This window comes from Pelobates fuscus, chromosome 4, assembly GCF_036172605.1.
Source record: "Pelobates fuscus isolate aPelFus1 chromosome 4, aPelFus1.pri, whole genome shotgun sequence".
Classification (NCBI taxonomy): Eukaryota; Metazoa; Chordata; class Amphibia; order Anura; family Pelobatidae; genus Pelobates; species Pelobates fuscus.
Window position 1 is genome coordinate 387,693,125 of NC_086320.1, and position 16,169 is coordinate 387,709,293.

At 41.1% G+C, this 16,169-nt stretch overlaps 1 protein-coding gene across 4 annotated transcripts in view; it reads right to left on the minus strand.

Annotated features, from left to right (window-relative positions):
* Positions 1 to 16,169, minus strand: part of NOS3 (nitric oxide synthase 3) — a 226,434-nt gene that overhangs the window by 132,888 nt on the left and 77,377 nt on the right. For all 4 annotated transcript variants that reach the window (XM_063452913.1, XM_063452914.1, XM_063452915.1 and 1 more), the window contains 2 exons: positions 11,525 to 11,666; positions 5,029 to 5,168 (listed from right to left, as the gene is read on the minus strand). In XM_063452913.1, the coding sequence (XP_063308983.1) occupies positions 5,029 to 5,168; positions 11,525 to 11,666 (282 nt within the window). The remainder of the gene's footprint in view (positions 1 to 5,028; positions 5,169 to 11,524; positions 11,667 to 16,169) is intronic.

Genomic DNA, 16,169 nt, shown 5'->3' on the forward strand with positions numbered 1-16,169 from the left:
AGTAGATAAAAAGATCAAAAATAGTAAATAAATATCCAAACTGGATCAGGTGAAAGCACTTCCATTATTTGATTATAAAAAAAAAATCAATAATCTGTAAATTATGATATTGTGTCTCTGTTTAATCTGAAGCAACTTTATCAGTACATAGTCTATAGATTTAACCATTAACTGTACCTTTACATTGTGTATAGATTTAATCAGTAACTGTACCTATACATCGTCTATAGATTTAATCAGTGATTGTACCTATACATCGTCTATGGATTTAACCAGTAACTGTACCTATACATTGTGTATAGATTTAATCAGTAACTGTACCCATACATCGTCTATAGATTTAATCAGTGATTGTACCTATACATCGTCTATAGATTTAATCCGTAACTGTACCTATACATCGTCTATAGATTTAATCAGTGATTGTACCTATACACTGTGTAGCGGATTGGTACCGGGCTGTCCCACAACATGTATGAGAAAAAGTGTATTTAGTCATATTGCTGGTTTAATGTGTGTGAACATGTATAGGAATCATGGTATCCGGTTATATTGACAGTTAAATGAATATAAAGAACTGTATTCCTCTAGTTGTTCGGTAGAATCATTCAAATAAAACAAGGGAATGAAACTACCGAACAACCAGACCACCCTGTGTAAAGTGTGCCTTCAATTACCGTTTGCAACAATGTTGCAAACGGGTAATTACCTATTCATGCAGTGTGGTCTTTGTTCTCTGGGTGGCCGCCATTCGGGATGCGAACACGTGGCGGCGGCCATCTTGGACTGCCGAACAGCGGTGTTTTGCCGTCGAGTGTCTGGAACCAAAATCGGACACTTGACTAGGCAAACACCGCTGAGACCTCCAGACTCCTAATACTTCGTGGGGAAACTACCGAACGGCCCGCCGTTCGGTAGAAGGAACCCCACAAACTAGGGGATTCATCCGAATCCCCGTCAGGCCACTTAACAGTAATATTTCACCACTTTGCATTCGCCTGTTTGTGACCGACCGCAGGGCCAGAATACATGGAACTGTTTTCGGATACTTTACCTCTGCGGTCGGTCCAAACTTCAAAGTCCCATAACTCCCGAACGCTTTATCCGAATGGGCTAATTTTAAAGTATGTTGGTCCCCCAGAATAGAGCTATCTGGGGATGTTGGATTTGTGGATGTACCCCAAGTATTTAGGGTACATCCAAAACTCGGGGAAAACTGTGTACACGATAAGGGGATTATGATGCTAGAGGAGGGGAGGAGATCTGTGGGAGGTTACTACTTGTAGATTGGATAATGTCTTAAGTGATAGAACCTCCTCCCTTGCATGGGAGAGGGCTTTATAAGGAACTGTGAAATAAAGCTAGTTAGTTCTACTCCTGAAACTGTGTGTCGTCCAGTTATTGGGATTGCGATGGGGATATTGCTGTATTACTCTACCTGCTGGAAACCTTGCCTGTGGACTTAACATCACCTTGTTCCTGAGCCTCACTGGGATCTCTAGTGGAGAATAGCTGTGCAAGATCGGCTCTCCGCTACACACTGTGTATAGATTTAATCAGTAACTGTACCTATACATCGTGTATAGATTTAATCAGTGATTGTACCTATACATTGTGTATAGATTTAATCAGTGATTGTACCTATACATCATGTATAGATTTAATCAGTGATTGTACCTATACATCGTGTATAGATTTAATCAGTAACTGTACCTATACATCGTCTATAGATTTAATTAGTGACTGTACCTATACATCGTCTATAGATTTAATCAGTGATTGTACCTATACACTGTGTATAGATTTAATCAGTAACTGTACCTATACATCGTCTATAGATTTAATCCGTAACTGTACCTATACATCGTCTATAGATTTAATCAGTGATTGTACCTATACATCGTCTATAGATTTAATCAGTGACTGTACCTATACATCGTGTATAGATTTAATCAGTAACTGTACCTATACATCGTGTATAGATTTAATCAGTAACTGTACCTATACATCGTGTATAGATTTAATCAGTGATTGTACCTATACATTGTGTATAGATTTAATCAGTAACTGTACCTATACATCGTGTATAGATTTAATCAGTGACTGTACCTATACATCGTGTATAGATTTAATCAGTGACTGTACCTATACATCATGTATAGATTTAATCAGTGACTATACCTATACATAGTCTATAGATTTAATCAGTGATTGTACCTATACATCGTGTATAGATTTAATCAGTGATTGTACCTATACATTGTGTTTAGATTTAATTAGTGACTGTACCTATACATTGTGTATAGATTTAATCAATAACTGTACCTATACATTGTGTATAGATTTAATTAGTAACTGTACCTATACATCGTCTATAGATTTAATCAGTGATTGTACCTATACATCGTCTATAGATTTAACCAGTGATTGTACCTATACATCGTCTATAGATTTAATCCGTAACTGTACCTATACATCGTCTATAGATTTAATCAGTGATTGTACCTATACACTGTGTATAGATTTAATCAGTAACTGTACCTATACATCGTGTATAGATTTAATCAGTGATTGTACCTATACATCGTGTATAGATTTAATCAGTGATTGTACCTATACATCGTCTATAGATTCAATCAGTGATTGTACCTATACATTGTGTATAGATTTAATCAGTGATTGTACCTATACATCGTGTATAGATTTAACCAGTGATTGTACCTATACATCGTGTATAGATTTAATCAGTAACTGTACCTATACATCGTCTATAGATTTAATTAGTGATTGTACCTACACATCGTCTATAGATTTAATCAGTGATTGTACCTATACACTGTGTATAGATTTAATCAGTAACTGTACCTATACATCGTCTATAGATTTAATCCGTAACTGTACCTATACATCATCTATAGATTTAATCAGTGACTGTACCTATACATCGTGTATAGATGTAATCAGTGACTGTACCTATACATCGTGTATAGATTTAATCAGTGACTGTACCTATACATCGTCTATAGATTAAATCAGTGACTGTAACTAAACATTGTGTATAGATTTAATAAGTGACTGTACCTATACATTGTGTATAGATTTAATTAGTGACTGTACCTATACATCGTGTATAGATTTAATCAGTGACTGTACCTATACATCGTCTATAGATTTAATCAGTAACTGTACCTATACATCGTCTATAGATTTAATCAGTGATTGTACCTATACATCGTCTATAGATTTAATCAGTGATTGTACCTATACATCGTCTATAGATTTAATCAGTGATTGTACCTATACATCATGTATAGATTTAATCAGTGATTGTACCTATACATCATGTATAGATTTAATCAGTGACTATACCTATACATAGTCTATAGATTTAATCAGTGATTGTACTTATACATCGTGTATAGATTTAATCAGTGACTGTACCTATACATTGTGTATAGATTTAATTAGTGACTGTACCTATAGATCATGTATAGATTTAATCAGTGACTATACCTATACATAGTCTATAGATTTAATCAGTGATTGTACCTATACATTGTGTATAGATTTAATTAGTGACTGTACCTATACATCGTGTATAGATTTAATCAGTGACTGTACCTATACATCGTGTATAGATTTAATCAGTGATTGTACCTATACATTGTGTATAGATTTAATCAGTGACTGTACCTATACATCATGTATAGATTTAATCAGTGACTGTACCTATACATCATGTATAGATTTAATCAGTGACTATACCTATACATCGTCTATAGATTTAATCAGTGATTGTACCTATACATCGTGTATAGATTTAATCAGTGATTGTACCTATACATTGTGTTTAGATGTAATTAGTGACTGTACCTATACATTGTGTATAGATTTAATCAATAACTGTACCTATACATTGTGTATAGATTTAATTAGTGACTGTACCTATACATCGTCTATAGATGGAATCAGTGATTCTTCCTATACATTGTGTATAGATTTAATCAGTGACTATACCTATACATCATGTATAGATTTAATCAGTGATTGTACCTATACATTGTGTATAGATTTAATTAGTGACTGTACCTATACATTGAGTAGAGATGTAATCAGTGATTCTTCCTATACATTGTGTATAGGTTTAATCAATGACTTCGCTTACCTACACAGTTGATAAAAGATTGGCCAGGGTCCAAAGCTGACTGTTAGTTTGGGGCCCCTCCTCACTCCTTTGCCTCTGGTTTGTGAATTGGGATAGTTTACTGTTGTGTTTGTGGGTGACACAGTGTTGTGTGTGTGTGTGTGTGTGTGAGAGAGTATGTAGAGTCTTTTGCGTGAGTGTGAACTTGCAGAGTGTGTTGTGTGAGAGTGTGTAGTGAGTGAGTGTGTGTATTAGCTGAGTGTGTTGTGTGAGAGTGTGTATTAGCTGAGTGTGTTGTGTGAGAGTGTGTAGTGAGTGTTTTGTGTGAGAGTGTGTAGTGATTGAGTGTTTTGTGTGAGTTTGTGTGAGAGTGTGTACTGGCTGAGTGTTTTGTGTGAGAGTGTGTAGTGAGTGTTTTGTGTGAGAGTGTGTAGTGAGTGTTTTGTGTGAGTGTGTAGTGAGTGAGTGTGTACTGGCTGAGTGTTTTGTGTGAGAGTGTTTAGTGAGTGTTTTGTGTGAGAGTGTGTAGTGAGTGAGTGTTTTGCATGAGAGTGTGTAGTGAGTGAGTGTGTTGTGTAAGAGTGTGTGAGAGCTGTGTGTGGGGTTTAAAACAATTACTTTTATTCTTCTTATTATTTATGAAGCACCAACATTAGGTGGATAACCAAACAATTAGTTGTAAGAAGACACGTTGTTCGTACAGAAATAGAAGATGCGAAGGGCCCGGCTCAGACCAACTTACATTGAGGGAGTGGGGTAAAATGACATTAGAGGTTACAGTAAGATGTTTTTTCTGTATGGATCTATTTTACTATTTATAAGAACTAATCAAACCCTGAAGGTGGGTAACGTCAAGCTCTGTTCAGCCTGGCCAGATTGCTTACGTTGGGTGTCGTAGTGGAACTTCCAGGATAAGTTCTGGAGGAATATCATACAGCTTTGGATCATCTCCATTGGCTTGAAGTAAGAGAGGTAATACATCAAATCTACCACCCTTTGGTTTCCAACCTAATTGTACAGAAAGCTGGAAAACAAAACCAAAATAATGAAAATAATAGATTATGCAACCGGTGGAAGCTCTATGTGACTAGAAGAAAAGGACCAGAAAATGGACTATGAAATGGATGAGGAAACGGACTATGAAATAAACCAGGAAATGGACTATGAAATAAACCAGGAAATGGACTATGAAATAAACCAGGAAATGGATTATGAATTGGACCTGGAAATTGACTATAATATAGACGAGGAAATGGACAGTGAAACGGACTATGAAAGGGACCAGGAAATGGAGAGTGAAATAAACCAGGAAATGGACTATGAAATAAACCAGGAAATGGATTATGAATTGGACCTGGAAATTGACTATAATATAGACGAGGAAATGGACAGTGAAACAGACTATGAAAGGGACCAGGAAATGGAGAGTGAAATAAACCAGGAAATGGACAGTGAAACGGACTAAGAAAGGGACCAGGAAATGGACAGTGAAACGGACTATGAAAGGGACCAGGAAATGGACAGTGAAACGGACTATGAAAGGGACCAGGAAATGGACAAAGAAATGGACTATGAAAGGGACTAGGAAATGGAAAGTAAAACGGACTATGAAAGGGACCAGGAAATGGACAGTGAAACGGACTATGAAAGGGACCAGGAAATGGACAGTGAAACGGACTATGAAAGGGACCAGGAAATGGACAGTGAAACGGACTATGAAAGGGACTAGGAAATGGTCAGTGAATTGGACTATGAAAGGGCCCAGGAAATGGACAGTGAAACAGACTATGAAAGGGACCAGGAAATGGACAGTGAAACGGACTATGAAAGGGACCCGGAAATGGAAAGTGAAACGGGCTATGAAATAAACCAGGAAATGGACAGTGAAACGGACTATGAAAGGGACCAGGAAATGGACAGTGAAACGGACTATGAAAGGGACCAGGAAATGGACAGTGAAACGGACTATGAAAGGGACCAGGAAATGGAAAGTGAAACGGACTATGAAAGGGACCAGGAAATGGACAGTGAAACGGACTATGAAAGGGACTAGGAAATGGTCAGTGAATTGGACTATGAAAGGGCCCAGGAAATGGATAGTGAAACAGACTATGAAAGGGACCAGGAAATGGACAGTGAAACGGACTATGAAAGGGACCCGGAAATGGAAAGTGAAACGGACTATGAAAGGGACCAGGAAATGGACAGTGAAACGGACTATGAAAGGGACCAGGAAATGGACAGTGAAACGGACTATGAAAGGGACTAGGAAATGGTCAGTGAATTGGACTATGAAAGGGCCCAGGAAATGGATAGTGAAACAGACTATGAAAGGGACCAGGAAATGGACAGTGAAACGGACTATGAAAGGGACCCGGAAATGGAAAGTGAAATGGGCTATGAAATAAACCAGGAAATGGACAGTGAAACGGACTATGAAAGGGACAGTGAAACAGAGTTTAAAAGGGACCAGGAAATGGATAGTGAAGCAGACTATGAAAGGACCAGGAAATGGACAGTGAAACGGACTATGAAAGGACAAGGAAATGGATAGTGAAATGGACCATAAAAAAGGACCAGGAAATGGATAGTGAAACGGACTACCGAATTGAAAACACAATATATGGTATAAAACTATAAACCAATTAGTGGAGCGCTAATAAATAAATAAGTGAATAAAACACAACTTGTGCAGGGGTTGACTTACACCATACATATTGTGTAATAACAAACTTGAAGGTACATATGAAAAGAAAAAGAACACAGAAAAAAATATATAGTGTAGATGGTCTTGAGAATAGCAATCATTAATAGATAAATAACTAGAACCACTCACATGGTATGGAGCCTATATAATATCGGCTCCGTAAAATGAACCTCTTTGCTTTTAGGGCAGCAAGAAACCACTCACTCTATGACGTTTCCTCCAGAAAAATATAAAAAAAAGAGAGAAGCGACCAATGTGTGATATTGTACAAATTCAGATAAATGTCCTGTTGGTAAGTATTACGCTCACCTTTTTTAGATCCTTCAATGCCTGGCTCGGAGGGGGGTATTTAGCAGAGTGCCACTTTTCTGGGGATGGCACTTCCCCAGTGAAGATTCTTTGAGGTTTCAATGACTCGATTAGAATAGCGTATAAAAATAAAATAAAAATGTATTGATAACAAATAAAACCATGTAGTATATATTGTAAAAATGGAATCAAAGTCCAAATTGCTGAAATGCGTTTCACTCATCCATTAGCTTCCTCAGTTAGCTAAATACTAAAAAAGGATATAAAGGTCATAGCGTGTCACATCATTTTAAAATTAAACATAATAGTAACCCCAGTGGACTTCAGTATTTATGCATTCATAAAGTTTTAGGAAACTGGAGAGGCGGAGATTTCAATAACTTTTTTTTTGTTTTTTGTTTTTAATTCTTAATTTTTGTAGTGCATGAATAAAATACAGGATTGTTAAGACACCTTAGCGTAAGCACGTGTAACAAGAAAAGTTGGTCTCACATGTCATAGATGCTGCACTTTTTTGTTTTTTTTAAAGGTAGATCAAACATAACAAGTTAAACAGTATGGCATTAGAATTAAATCAATAGGAGAGAAGCTGATATGCAATTATGTATGCCATATCGGATTAAGGTCCCTGAGCCCTTGGCATCATACAGCCAGCTAAACAAGCGTGGGTGTCCACTGTACTTGCTGCATGGAGAGTCACCCCAGTCCCCAGGTAGAGATCCCCATCTCCCACCGCCGGTCGGTAAGAGTCCCCATTTTCAGACATCGGACAGCCATCAGTCAGCCTTGTTAACCCAGTCACTCCTCAGAGCCAGGTGCGGTGTGTCACTTGAGGTTGTGGAGTGACTTGAAATTTCTCCATGTTGCGGGAGCTGATGCTGCAAAGCCAGGAGGTGGCGTGTGGAGAGGTAGAGGTCGGTGCTTCCGGCAGTCTGCCTCGGTGTCAATTGTTAGCACCCATGAGCCATTTGTGACACAGTGTTGCCCTGCCCTGCACGCATGGGGTGCCAAGAGCCCAGAGAGAGACCACCATCTCTGTGGAGGTAGGAATAGACTCCGCCGCCATCTTGTTCGGTAAGCGGGTCCTCCAATGCAAGTAGCTGGTATTGCTAGTAAGCTGGAAGTAGGGCTTCAGGGTGGACCGGGATGACCCCCACCGATCCAAAGGGGGGGGAAGCAGGGCCATCGCCTAGTGGTGTCAAGGGTCCAGCTTGTTTCCGGTATGCAGGATAGCAAGGTGGCGGCCGTCCACCTCACTCACTGCTGGTTTAGGCCTTAGGCACCAAGATTACATTTCTCCCCTCAGGGGGCCAAGACTTGGGTTTTGAGACGATCTTCAGGACCAGTACCGCTTAGTGCATGTGGTGGTAGCTTCTTGGTGCCTGGTATAGGATCAGACTGCTTTTGTGGGCCAAAAGGCTTGAAAATGCTGGGAGCTGTTCTTCCATGCGATTTGTGTGCATGGTGGTCAGGCCCCGCCCCCCTCAATAACGTTTTAGGGCAGAATGAAATGAGATGGATATTCCACCTTGGGACCTTACAGCCCCGAGGCTTGATATAATTTCCTCTAATTTCTCTCTCAGTTTTAATTTTAGGTCTTCTTTATGTTTATATTTTTCTCCTTTTATGAACAATCGGATAGATATACCCCGAATATGACCATTCCCGATAGCCCCACAGGTATAGATATTTTGAATTATATAATCCATAAAATTATATATTTTATATATATATATATATATCACAATTTTGATTGCTCTATTTTTTATACCTATTCTATCATTTTTTTAGCCTTTTTAACTTCTACTGATAGTTTTAAATATGTATTGGACTCCATTAGACTTTATCATAGTATATACTGGGAGATTTGCACTTTGCATGCAGTATATATAACTTGTTTTCCATGTTTTTGTTTCTTTTTCTCCTCTTTCTCTTCACATGTAACTTGTTTTTACTCAATCCCTAAATGGAGTAATCTGCTCCTATCAGCGATATTATCTGAATTCCCAGTTATCGTTTTTTCCCACTTCCTGCCCACATCCAATATGGTGGAATTCAAGAAGACTGGAGCTAGGGGGGTTTGGCCTGACGCACAATTAATTGTGATGACATCACAGCCACCACACCCTCCACCCCAGCTCTGCCAGACACATTTTCCTGGTCAGTTAGAGGTTGTACGAACACGGGGAGGCGCAGCTTCCATGGCGGTTGGGTCGAATGTGACGAGCAGCTCAGTCCGCGACTTCACCTCCGCCGGCCATACACAGGAAGTGGCGCACCCGCAACAGAAACCCCTGACAACCAATGAAATAAGGGATGAATAAGTTGGGTCCGGGGATTGCATACCTTCCGCCAGGTGGAGGGTGGAAGTGGCATAGTCCGCAACGTCACTTCAGCCAAACACGGATCGGAAGTGACGCGTCCAGGCGGACAGCACTTAACCACCAATGAAAAAACAAAAACAAATGCGGCAAATTCACAAAATTGCCTAAAGTGACTATACACAATTCAGACTTGGGATTGGCCAACATAATAACATGTGTCCCCAAAGGGGAGGATACAAAGGACCCACATGACATTTAAAAGATGGAGGATTCTTGAGGCTACACTACAGCTGACTGAGGAAGCTCATGGATGAGTGAAATGCATTTTTGCAATTTGGACTTTATATTGGACTTTAATTCAATTTTTACAATATATACTTCCAGGACTGTATTTACCACAAGGCAAACAAGGCATTTCCCTAGGGCGGGACTTTCAGGGGGGTGGGGGGGAAGGGGCGGCAACAAATGCCACCCTAAGCACCCAGGCAAATGCCTTGTTTGCTTTGTGTCCTGGTTGACCTGAGAGCTGGCTGGCTACCTAAGGCCCCCCCAGGGTGTTAAACTACTAACTGGGTGGTGAGGGAGCGCTGTCCTCTGCTCTTTTTTCTCCCTTGCACTCCCTTCTGCGATGCCGGGAGCCAGAATATGACATCACTCTGCCCTGGCCTCACTAAGCGGTGCAGAGGGAGCAGAGCAATAAGAGCTCAGTTCTCTAACCGCCTCCCTAGAGCACCACTAGCCCCAGAAGAGTCAGCAACCCCAGCAGAGCCAGCCCAGCCAGCAGAACCCGGAAAGCCTGCCTAGTAAGCAGGAGCCAACAAGGAGCCTGCCGAGCCAGCCCAGCAGCTGTCAGGGACAGCATCCACTCCAGCTCCCCCAAAGGTAGGGAGGCTGGGTGGATTTAATTTTTTTTTTTTTTAAGTATTAATAATTTGTGAGTGTAATGAGTGTATGAGAAAATGTGTGTGTGTGTGTGTATGTGTGTGCCTGTCAGTGAGTGTGTTTGTGTCTGTCAGTGAGTGTGTTTGTGTCTGTCAATGTGTGTGTGTGTGTGTGTCTGCCAGTGTGTGTGTGTGTGTGTGTGTGTGTGTGTGTATCAGTGAGCGTGTGTCTATCAGTGAGTGTGTGTCTGTCATTGTGAGTCTGTGTGTCTGTCAGTCATTGTGAGTGTGAGTGTCATTGTGAGTGTCTGTCAGTGAGTGTGTGTGTGTGTGTGTGTGTGTGTATGTATTTCTTCGAGTGAGTGCATGTAGCTGTCAGTGTGTGACTGTGAGTGAGTGAATGTGTGTGTGTATGTCGGAGTGTGTCAAATCAGTGATGATGTGTGTGTCTGTGAGTGTGTGTCAGTCAGTGAGTGGGTGTGTGTGTGTCCCAGTGAAAGTGTGTGTTGGTTAAACAATGTATGTATAAACAATGTGTATCTGTCAGTGAGTGTATGTTAGTGCATGAATCAATGAGGGCGTGTGTCTGTCAGTCAAAAAAAATGTTCCTGACATAAATTGGTGCGGCAAATTTAGATTAGGGGTGTGCCAGAATTTAGTTGTGCCTAGGGCAGCACAATTCCAAAATACACCACTGTATACTACATGTTTTTATTTGTTATCAATAAATTTTAATTTTATTTTCATACGCTATTTATTTATTAGCGCTCCACTAATTGGTATATAGTTTTATACCATATATTGTGTTTTTGTGTAAAATTGATGTGGAGATAGGGGTATTCCACTTTACGTGTTGAGCGGCTCATTGTATAGGCATTGTACTGTAACACGCACTACCTCCAAGTAGAGGTACATTTTGTTTGTTTGTTTGTTTGTTACATTATCGAATTGACATGACAGAAGGAAATTATTAGAGTGAAGGCAATTGGTCACTTCCAGGTGGACTCCTATATAATGTATAAGAGAGAGAATGTAACAGAGAATGACCACTCATTGGAGCCACAGTCCCACCAGATCAGTGAAGTGGGTCTGACCAATGAGCACGGCGGGGCAATGATCAAACAGGGTGAACATGTAATATAAGAAATCATTGTCTGACCTCTGTTAACTCCACATTTACGGGATCCCCCACCACACTGTTGTCCGCTTGTCTGTACCCTGCATAACGAATTAACTGACTGTTCCAGATCCGGAAATCAGACGCTCCGTCTTTCCGCTGAGGGAATATTGTGATGGCAGATCTGACAGGAACAGGAAATAAATACAACAAAATCTCTGAGGAGAAAATATCAGGGAGGACCCACTCCACATTCAGCTTTCCAGATGACATCATTAAATAAGTGAAATACAGATATTACACAACCATTCCACCTTATAACAGCAACCTAGTCACAGGGTCTATATGTCCCCATGCGACCTCACTGCACCTGCCACAAGACACAATATTAAGAGGCGGATTTGGCCATTCTCCATGACGATATCCGTGTTCTAACCATCCACATTAAAGTGATGCATCAAGCTATCTCGCAGGTATACATGCGCTGCACGCAATGAAAGTAGGGGCCTTGGACAATGTGGCAGGAGGTGAACCAAATATTGTAGAATTACGTTCTCCATCCTGAAGCAACTGTTATATAACTGGCAGACACGAAATTCTGGGGTCCTTCAACATAGCAGCTCAACCAGACAAAAAGGGAATTTTCCTAAAAAACAATATACTTCCTTATAAAATTTATGACAAACATACCGTAATTATTTTTCATGGCTATTTCTCATGGCAGCATCACTTATGGGTAGCTCCTCCCTTAGCAGTCACAGGACAGGAATTAATTAGATTAATTAATTAGACTGATAGGTACACCTCAGTCCAATTATAAAGCTGAAAAAATAAAAGAATGGGTGGGAACCCTGATGCTGCCATGAGAAATAGCCAGGAAAAGAAAATAACGGTACGTTTGTCATACATTTTCTCTATTCCTGGCTAATCATGGTAGCATCACTTATGGGTAATACCCAAGCTCACAAAAATATATGGTGGGAATACAGAAACCAAGAAAAAGACACAAACAGATTCTCATGCTGCAAAGAAATTTTATATCACTGGGATAAAGAAACAACAGTAGACAGAACACCGTTTCCAAAGGAGGTGGAAGGAGAGGCTATGTCCAGTTTGTAGTGTTTTATGAACGTCATCGGGGAAGACCAGGTGGCTGCCCTGCAAATATCATTGTATGGAACCTCTGCCCAATTAGCCCATGAAGTCGACAATGCTCTGGTAGAATGTGTTCTTATCTTTATTGGAGGAGACTGACCTTTAAAAGGCATACGCTTTCCTGATTATTAGCGAAATCCAACATTTCAACGTAGATAAAAAAGCTGCCTCACCTCTCCTAGTTCCTGAAGGTAGAACGAAGAGTTGGTCAGTCTTTTGGTATGACTTAGAACAAAGAAGGTATTGAGACAGACAGTTCTTGACATCCAAACATTGCCACCTAACTTCTTCACTAGAAGTTTGATTAGGATAGAATGATGGAAGGACCACTTCTTGAGAGAGCTGAAACTGAGATACCCCCTTAGGAAGAAACTCAGACACAACCCAATCCTGATAGATCTATTGGCAGGAAATCATGATAAAAAATGCTATAATAGCCACCAAAAACAAAGTCTTGTAAGTCGGAAGGGTAGTATCCAAATTTTCAAGGGGAATAAACAGATCATCAGTCAGGTAGTTGAGAACAAGAGGAAGGTGCCAAGTAGGGGTACCGGATCTGAGAGGAGATCTCAACCTAAAGGCTAGCTTGAAGAATCTTAAGACCAAAGGATCTAAAGCCCATGAGATATTGCATAATGCTGAAAGAGCCAAGGACTGAACTCGAAGAGTGCTGTGGCTAAGGCCTTTTTCCAGACCTTCCTGAAGGAAATCCAGGATCTGAGTATTACGAGGTTGCAAGAAGTCAATGCTCCTGGTCAATGCCCATTCTCTGAATATATCCCAGATGCTATGGTAGCACAAGGAAGTAGAACGCTCTGCAAAAGGGTATGCCACTGCTTCAGAGAGGCCTAAGTGACGTAGTCTTTCCTTTTTATGACCCATACCCCCAGCTTGAGGTGTTCTGGATGAGGGTGGGAGATTGGACCTTGACTCAGCAGATCCTTCATTATTGGGAGAAGCAGAGGTCGTTCCTGACTCAACTTGATTAAGAGAGGAAACCATGGCCTCTTGGCCAGACCGGGATAATAGCAATAACTTTTTTCCAATCTTTCGCATAAATCTGGGTATCATGGGTAGGGGAGGGAACGCATACCCCAGATCGAATGACCAAGGAAGAGAAAGAGGATCCTGGCCCATCACTCGATTGTCTGGACAGAGAGAGTAGAATTTCTCTACCGGACTGTGTGACGAACCCATCTGTATAGACTTATATTGCTGGTTCGTCTGTTTGCCTTGATTTAATGGATTTCCTGTCCGTATACCCTTGTTCGTATGTTTTCTCTAATACCGATTGAAACTACCGAACAAACGGCCACCCAGGAGAGGAGTGTGCTGCTTGTTAACACCTTGACCACAATTAGAACGTTGCGGTTAACCGCAGACACCTCTCCATTCCATTCGTACGGGTGGTCGTCGTTCGTATGCCGACCACGAGGCGGCGTCCATTTTGGGACACGAGGAGAATCAGCGGTGTTCGGTGCAAAACCTATGGAACTAAAAACGGATACTTTATCTGCCGAACACCGCTGGAGGCTGCCACCCGCCTTCTATTTCGTTGAGGCGTACGAACACCGGCTAGTTCAGGAGTTTCTATCTTTCGTATGGACTTTACTCAGATAGCCGTCCTATGGAGTCATTCGTATACCGAAGGACTTGTGAGAGACTTTGACTCCATGGCGATCGAACTATGTACATCAGATCTGAGCGCTATTCGGTAGGAATATGCACTCAGATCCAGGCTATCTGGGGATACGTTACACGAACCATATGCAATCGGTATTTCTGACTATGTATTTTATTGTATTTTTCGTATTATGTTTTAAAATGGCGATGGTCTCTATCCGTGGAGATAATTAGGTTTCTTCCTAATTATCTCCGGGATAGAGAAGAAGGATTTATGGGTAAAATGGGAAGGGCTTATATTGAAGCCACTACTGTCCAATATGTTTTACAGTCTTCCACAAGGTCCCCTAGGGGAGTGTCCACCTTGTGGAGACCCGCATAAATACCGGGCAGGTAGCCCCCATTAAACTCATTCCTGTTTGACCTTCAAGATGGAGCTTTGTCTCGTTTGTGGAGGGATTTACTATTGGGACAACGTTTTTCGTTTATTTTCTGTGAAAGGATTTCGGATGGATTGCTGATCGGGAGTTGCCGTATTCGTATACTCCGTTCGGGAGTTTGACGATCGGCTGGACTAAAACTGCATTTCTGGAGAAAGGGGATTATTTACTAAACGGCGGCTTCGTCCCCCTGGCGGTGAGTGTCGTAACAGACTGTTCCAGGAAGTCGCCATCAGGTCAATCTGGGGTATGTCCCACCGATGGGCAATCCATGAGAAAACCGCCGGGTTAAGCCTCCATACTCCTGGAATAATTTTTGCTCTGCTGAGGAAGTCCGCAGTAACGTTCTCCGAACCTAGAAGATAGATGGCCTGTAGACCTCGAAGCACGTTCATAGCCACTTCCATCAAGGGAGTCAGTTCCTTCAAGAGCAATTTGTTCTTTGTGCCTCCCTGGTTTTTCACATATGAGGCATATGTTCCAAGAAGATTCCTCCAACGGGAAACCTTCCGACAAATTATTGCCCTTCCACCAGTTTAACCCTTTTCTTACCGGGAAAGGCAGAGTTATCTTCTGATCCCAATATGTTTCTATTCTGTTGAATTGAAGAAGGAAGCAATGCTGAATAGGATGAAACTTCCATTGGGCCCATTTTACCAGCCCGATTGCTGATGTCAGAGAACTTAAGAGGCTCATGACTTGTCTCACTGAGGCCTTTTTGAGACTTTGTATTTTTCCAATTTTGTCTTGAATTTTTAGGGCCCTGTCCGAAGACAGAAACATGGGCTCATATCTATCACTGCTCCCAGGAAGACAATCTTTTGAGAAGAAATCAGGGAGCATTTCTCTATGTTTAGAATGTTTAGAAGCCAGCCATGATCTCAAAGAATGTTCGTTACAAGAGTATGATGAGCCACTATCTGGTGAGATGGACCTATGATGAGGATATCGTCCAAGTAATGGAAAATTTTTATTTCTTTTTCTCTTATGAAGGCTATTTGTTAAGACCTGCAGTGGTGATGGTGCTGCGGTCTCCTGTTCCTTTCCCACCTGCTGAGTATAAGTGATTATAGCTCCAGCAGGGGATAGAGATGAATACAGCTTCCCAGACAATCCTTCCCAGTAGATAGAATATTCCTTCCCCAAACATGAGCCAAGACTTCATGAAGGGTGTAACAGAACTCAAGCTTTATTGAAACAGGCTGGCTTTTATGGGGGATCCTCATGCAAGAGGACCTCCCAAAACAAACAAATACATTTACCAATCACAGTACAGTATTTTCTTAATACATGCCCTCCCTCTGCCTGGGAGATATTAAGATAAGTTAAGGAGTAAATCAATTATCTCCAGGCAAAGGGCACACATTTTCCCCAAAAGTTGGAACACCCCTTTCCCCACAAGGTATCCCCACAAAATACATATCCCCTGATAGCCCCGATCTGGGAGGTAAACATATTCAAATTTCACC